Raw genomic sequence first — 7,619 nt, forward strand, 5'->3', positions numbered from 1 at the left:
CAAGTAAAAGTCTGTTGTAATCCTTGCATATCTATTACTTTTTGTACCTTGATGGAATTCATGTGGTGGTAAAAAATAGAAATAAAGAGAAATAAAATAAATTGGTGCTGCTCAGGTGTTGCTCCATGGCACAGCAAAGCTGGTGGGTGGTGGAGCAAAGTGAAGCATTAGGTACACCTGTACAATTCAATACAATCCAGTACAAATGTTCTGACATAAAGTTTACTTTTATGATGCTGATAATGTTCAGGTTTCTTTCTGTCACAGCAATAGAGGTATTCATTTAATTCTATGTTTGGCTTTGAGCTCATAGTTAGTGGTGCTGTTGTATTGGACTGCATTTTATTGAGAGCTGTTTCTACTATTCTGTCCCCCTCATGTACATTATATTTACAAAAGTATTAGGACACATCTCTTGATCCTTAAATTCAGGTGTTTCATTTAGTCCCATTGCCACAGGTGTATAAAATCAAACAGCTAGCTGTGCCTTTACAAACATTTGTGAAAGAATTGGTCGTCTAGGTAATCCTTAATCTGTCCAGCTCTACCATGGCACATTGTGCACATACTAGTGTTTGTGTGTGTGTGTGTGTGTGTGTGTGTGTGTGTGTGTGTGTGTGTGTGTGTGTGTGTGTGTGTGTGTGTGTGTGTGTGTGTTTTGGAGGGATGTTACGGGGATTCAGAGCTGATCAGTGAATATTACCCAACGGTCAAATATTATTTCTTAATGGTGACAGATATATGGAAAAATCTTTACCATACTAATATTGTTTTGTATGTGCTTCTATGTACTGTTCTGTAAGATGTTGCTTTTGTAAAGAGCCACATCTTTATAATATAGCTAAGTTCTACAACGGCCACTTTTTTAGTCTATTTTATACCCAGTATAGTAATTTACATTACTTTTAAATACACCAATAAACTTAACATAAACATGTTTTCTTTTTGCAGTTAGAGTTCACATTAGAAATAAAAGAAACACATTTTTTAGATTTAAATGTAACTATGTTGTTTAAAGACAATAAAATTCTAATTTAACTGCAATTGCATTTATCATGTGGTTTTGCATTAATAACCATGTACACACAACCAAGTAGAAAATAGATTTATGAAACAAGGCAGGTCATCCATAAAGTCAATCAGCATAGCTTGCATAGTTTGTATAAACTGAGTCAGAGAGGTACATATAAGGGTTGTTTGGCTGTAAAGATTGTCTTTTTTGGCATATCATCAAGTTAGCTCCTCCATTAGCCTATCTTGTAAATATTAGCTATTAAGTGTTCACATTAATTTTATTGATTCACTGTTACATTAAAGCTCCTCAAGATATATAGGTAGCTTCATTGCAGTCAGGATCACTTTCGCCACTGTGTGAGAGAAGAGTTCGTACTCAGACTACATCACTGCACATATTAAAAGCTGCAGTCGCAATGATATCTGCACTCTTAGTTATACTTTTGAAGATAAATATATATTTTAGGTAAGTACCAGATATGTTACAACTTATGATGGTGTTGATTTGCAAGGAGTCATTTCAAACATAATATGACATAATAAGATTTTAATAAAAAACAGTAAAACAAACAAACAACACACATGGACCAGTAAGGTATATCTAACAGTCCCAGATATATAGCATTTTTATATTACCTGGATATTTTCATTTGATATATTTATTTTTTAGCTTTAGCTTGACCAACTGAGGAAACAGGCTACACTCTGAATATAGATTTTATGCTTACCAGAAACAATCTAGCCTAATGCAGCCCAGATAAGCATTTGTATTTTTATATCTTGACATCAATGTTCTTTTGATATTATAGGAAACAGAGGGTCCTTATGGCACCTCTGCATGACTCAATGCAAAGATGTTGCCGTGGAAACACCTGAGGGGTCCTCATCAGTCCGCATGACCTCCAAAATGACTCTGGCCTTTATGCAATTAACGAGTGTGTGTGTGTGTGTGTGTGTGGTCACTGGTAATTTGTAGGGGAATTAAGGGCTGCATTTATAATTGTAGTTGGGCTTAAAGGTAATTTAAGTGTCAATTTAAAAGTCACAGCTTACTGTGGAGTGGTTTGTTGTGGACTAGATTGCCACCTAAAGCTACTAGTGTTGAGTGTTTATTGTTGATTGTTGATCACAGTATCTCAAATGCTAGGTGATGAAAGCTAAAGGCACATCTTCTCTAGTAGGTATGTGGGTAAAATGTTATGCAGCATAAAAACTTAATTTTCATCCTTTTTAGTCCATTCACATTCTAATAGCAATATTACTGATGTTTACCTCATCATAATGTGGTCATAATTTCACTTATTTTCAAAAGGACAACTCTGCACAACTTGGCTCAACAAAACTGTTTAACACATTAGTGTGTTGTGGGTGTGTGTGCCATTACCTGTTAATGGTAGGCAACTTCTACTTGATTGTTGATTTCCTCAGTGTGCTGTGTGTCATTCTGTGTGTCTTTTGTTCTCTTGCTACTGATCAAATGAACTTCCATTCTGGGCAGCTTCTTCAAAGAGGGCTGGGCACTGTTTATTTTTCATATTTACCCTATTGGCATAATGATATTTGATCTCGAATACCACTTAATCACATAATATGTATGTGCTTAACAACATTTGCATGAAACTATGTGGGGTCATATTTTTTGCTTGCTCAAATACACAGCACAGCTGTCAGTATCACAAGCGCCAGAGCAAGCTCAAAGGCTGAAAAGACCATTACTTACATTGCCCCTGTTGCTATGCAACTATCTAATTAGTGTTGTGCCTAAAAGTAACATAGGCCTGTGGGAGAGTCTCAGAAATATTCACTCCTATTTAGAGTCAAGAATCGTGGGATCCTTTGGGTGATGAGCCTGAAAATCACTGTTTTATGACGCAGCTCTCTGAGCATTTCCTGTATGTGCTCTCCTTCATCACAGATTCAGGGGGAAGTGAATTACTCGTCCTAAACCCAGGCTCATATGATTAATTTTGTGCCTGGTTGCCTAGAAACAAAGACTGGTTTATCTTCCCCACATGCTCAACCTAGCCTGCTCTGCCCTGCCTGTAAGGCCTTCTGCAGTAATATCTGTAAGGTGTTTCATTATAGGATCACCACAGGTCTTATAAGAGTACTGTGGTTTTAAAGGAGGAAAGATAAAACTTGCTCACCCCTGCCTACATTTGGGCAACTAAGCCAAAACAAAATGAAGAGGAAAAATAGCAGCATATTTGAGCCTACTAATGAGTATATAATGTGAAGGTTATGACATGAGGATGTTGGTGTACACTGTGAGCGCTCGGCAGGACCAATAGGCGTCCTGTCCCCGCCTCTCTCCTCAGACTGGGGGAAACATTTGACGTGGCAAGAGGTCCGGACGTGACATCAGCCGCGCATCACCTCTCCCTCCTCCTTGGCAGCTCACTTACTTTATATTTGCAGGTATCGGGGTCGACACGAACAATCCCTGGTCGCACATTTGAGCCAGGAGAAATAATGTGGCTGTTCGTGTTGACCAGCTTACTTCACTGCGCCTCCGCCTACGATGTGGATCTGAAGAAACTGGACGGTCTCGCCAAAGCGAAGGTGGAGGTACGGCAAACCTTCATTTAACTCCTATTCATTAAACGACGTAATTGTGTTAGGTTGCTCTCTGCGGTGGAATTCAATCGAGAGTAGTGTGATTTAATTTTCTGAATCAGATTTGTAGGAATATGTGAATGGATGTATTCTGTTTCTCAAATTTCCGCGTTGAGCGCATGCGTGAGTAATTTTTTTGAGCGTGAGTGGGATGAGTAGATCTGTAGTAGCATGAATGGGGATTAATGCGTTTGATTTTGTTACCAATTCAACATACATGTTGCAAGTAAACGTGTGCTTTGAGCAATGCAACAGCAGAAGACAAATCTAACAGTGACTTATCATGCAGTAAGACAAGAAGGGCAGAGGGTGTGTGTAAGAGGAGATGTGCAGGGCAGGATTCCTCTTGATGCACAAAAGTTTCTGAAACTCTATTCTCCTTTTTGTGAAAGGCCAGGCACTTTTGCCCATGGGGCATCACTCAGGCACCACCCACCTGCACCACTGAGGACAGGCACACATCTGTGCCTATTGTCTGTTTCACACCTGTTAGTGAATGCCTGAGGACCAGACTGAAAAACAAGGAGGGCTTAGGTATCCCTCTCTAGAGCCAGCTCAACAATATTTCATTTAAATAAAAGTGGGCTGGCTTAGATGGAGTGAAACAAAGAGAGGTTGAAGTGCTTTTGATTAAGACAAAAGCTGAATCCCAGTTTGCTGCTCCCCCGGGTAAAGAAGAAATTCATATTTGTATAGGCTGTCTTTGTTTCTGTGAGGAATATGCTGAAAGGTATATTTCAAGAGTTTTTTTTTTTTTTTGGCAACTGAGATAAGTAACTACCGTTTAACTCCTGCTGATGGTATCTTATTTCCTGATTATAGTGAGTGCTGCGTCTGCTTGTAATCATTTCCTGTACCTTATTTTATTTTTCACGTCTCATTTCAGACATGCGGTGGATGACAGCTGAACAGGCTGAGAGAGGTGAGTTTTCACTCCTTCAGTCCAGAAGAATGAGCAAGCTATGAGGCCGTTTCTAAGGCAGATTGAAGCCCAGTCCTCAACTGAAGCATTAAAGTGTTCATGCACAGTGAAATATTTACAATCTAGGATTACACATAATCCCTGGCAGATCCAGCACTGAAACTGTACTTTAATGAAAACCACATATCCCTGTCTCTCTCCACAGGTCAAAGCCTTTGTGACCCAGGATATTCCTCTCTAGTATCCTTCACCTTGGGTGTAATGTTGCTTCGGTTGTTATGTATCAGTGTTAAACAGTCACATAAAGAGATGAGCCACAAATTCCATCATTTTCTATCAGTGTCGATTCTTGACCGCTACCTCTTCAGCCATAACCTGGTGATGAAGCACATACCTGGGGCCGACCCTGAGCTTGTCCTCCTGAACCATTATTACGAAGAGCTGGATGTAAGTCTTCGCTTTTTTATTGTACCTTTGTCACGCAAAAGCTGGAAAGGACAAATCCTGAGAGAACATGAGATCTGGCTGCAATACCATGCTCCACTGCACATTTGTGCAAATAATAGACAGCGTTTCAGCCACAATGGGCCTTCATGCTTTTATTTTTGAATCAAGCTGCAGTGGAGCAGTTTTGAATAAGCCCTATATTTTCTCTTTATTCTACCTTTTTAAAGCCTGCATCTGAAAACAGCATGTGTGTAATTAGTACAAGTTGAAGGATAGATTTTAGAGAACAATATTAAGTATCAAGTTCAAATTGGCTCATTTTGCAGAATTTCTGCTCTAGACCTCCTCTATAACGTGGCTCTATGTGTGACTCCTCCACAGCGGATAGCTTTGTCAGACATGACCCGCTCTGAGATCAACGAGCTGCTGAAGAGGCTGGGCTTCTACAAGAAGGATCAGCCTGAGGACGAGGTGCCGGAGGAGTTTCGCTTCTCCCCTGCCAAAGACAGCCCATTCAAGGATACGCCAGAGTCCCAGTCATCCTCGTCCTCCTCATCCTCCCGTCCTGCAGAAAGCACCTCCTCAGAGCCCAGTTCAGAGGCCAAGCACTCCGACCTTTAACTCTCCGCTATGACAGAGAGAAGTAGAAATAACACAAAACCACTCTGCTTCATAGCTGCTCCATGACCAGTTGGTTAGTCCACCTCATGGCAGAAATGTTTGTTTCAAAATAAGGCCAGCAGATCATGGATCAGCCGTTGGAGAGGCACAGAGCCTTAGCATCAGCAAAAGGCCTCTGAGGGTCAACACTGAATTTGCACATACATTTGTACTGCTGATTGTCCATTTTGTTTTTGCAAAGCTTATCATCAGGCCACTTGATGAGTGCTTTTGTATTATGCTACTTGCAGGACTGTGAGTGCATGTGTGTTCTTTTTTTTTTTTTTTTTTTAAATTCCATCATGTGTCAGGTATCTTCAGATTCCTTTCCTCACTTCAGTTCTCTTGTATGTTTGATTTTCTACCCACTGTGAAACTTAATGAAACTCCAGGCTGTAAATCGTCTGACCGGCCTGGGGTTGATGCTCCATATTCTGGTGGGTGAGGCTCATGCAGACAAGAAGCTTCAAGTAGGAGGGTTGTAAAAGAATAATAAAAAATTTGAGAAAAAAACAAAACCTTTTCCATCTTTTTTTCTTTCAATAATAAACCTCCAACTCAGACAGGATGATATCCACATGTCAATGTGAGAATGTGAGAAATTGTGAGAGCAACACATGAACCCTGAAATCTGAGCAGCTCAGTGGTTATTGTCACCTCACAGAAAAAAGGTCCTGGTTTTGGATGTCAGCTGTGGGGTGTATTCACAAAGCTTCCTCCTACAAAGAGTTGCTCCTAGTGTTGGAGCTCTAATTACATTTTTCAACAATTTTCCGTTTACAGTTAAGACTAGATCCTAGTGAAGATAAAAGTTATTACAAAGCATCTCAGCCCTGAAGAGAGCTCCTTAGGTGGAAAACTGTTAGAGGAGGAGTTTAAAGAGGCTTGAGAGTTTCTCAAGCAGAGGAGCAAATAGTGGAAAGCCAAAGCAGTAGGGGAAATATCCTCCAAACTCTGAATGATAGTGAGTTAATGAAACACCACAGATTAGATTGTGCAGTGATAATGTTTGTGGTGATGTAAATAGAGATGTAACATCTTCCACCCAGTGCTGTAACGCCAGAGATGAGAGTGATCACAATACTAAGATATCTGGCAACTGGAAAAATGCACCAGTGCAGCAGTTATGGCTTGGCTCTGTCACAAGCTTCCATTGGTAAAGTGATGAGCTGTGTTTTCTCTTGCCTGCTATGATTAAGATGGGGTGTCATCCTGTTAGTTGTAAACATGTCGGCATGTAAAGCCCTTTGAGACTGTAAACAGTGATATTGGGCTCTAATAAACATGAACTAACATGATAAAGAACATGATAATTTCATCTCTATTGAATGTCTGCACCTTGCAGGTTCACAAAAGGACATTCATGGATGTAGGCAGGCTTTCCTGTGTTGGAGGTATAATTGATGGGCTCACATCCACATTGCCTGAGCTGAGCCATTTCCCCCTGTTAATATCAATTAGATTAAGTACTGGAATGACCAGCATGGTAAAGGAAATCCAATTAATATAACAATGATCAGCATGTGAATAGGCTACTGCACAAGTAGGCCTGTGTTTTCACCAATTTTTGAGGCTACTTTTAACTATGGTTTACAATATTTTTTCAACATATATGTTCATTACATAAAATCATAATCTTAATAGATACTAAATTCTGTGACTAGGCCTATTGATTTCACTGCCCATTCTAGGTCCATTATCACTACGAGTGCTTTTATTTATTTATCACACCTTTTTTAAAGAATGAATTGTTCCTAGCAACAGGGTCAACCACACCTCCTAAGATAAAAGTTTCTGTTCCTTCCTTGCTCAGAGCTGTTCAGAGAATTCAGAGAAGCCACCAACCTCCTGTGATCCTGAACAGCAGTAAACAGGTATTGGAGATGAATTAAATGAAAATCACAGCATCAAATTAGGTGCAGAGTGTAAGCATTCAAAACATTAATCGCCCACAACTGTG

The 7,619-nt window shown here is 39.9% G+C and overlaps 1 protein-coding gene across 1 annotated transcript; it reads left to right on the plus strand.

Moving 5' to 3' along the window:
• The first annotated feature begins 3,362 nt into the window (after positions 1 to 3,362).
• selenom (selenoprotein M) lies at positions 3,363 to 6,151 on the plus strand. Its single transcript, XM_030059621.1, has 5 exons — positions 3,363 to 3,582; positions 4,517 to 4,552; positions 4,758 to 4,792; positions 4,921 to 4,999; positions 5,381 to 6,151. Exons 1-5 carry the CDS (start codon positions 3,487 to 3,489, stop codon positions 5,618 to 5,620), a joined length of 486 nt encoding a protein of 161 aa, XP_029915481.1. The 5' UTR covers positions 3,363 to 3,486; the 3' UTR covers positions 5,621 to 6,151.
• Positions 6,152 to 7,619: the final 1,468 nt, after the last annotated feature.

The sequence above is a fragment of the Myripristis murdjan genome, chromosome 9 (genome assembly GCF_902150065.1).
Source record: "Myripristis murdjan chromosome 9, fMyrMur1.1, whole genome shotgun sequence".
NCBI classification, from domain to species: Eukaryota; Metazoa; Chordata; class Actinopteri; order Holocentriformes; family Holocentridae; genus Myripristis; species Myripristis murdjan.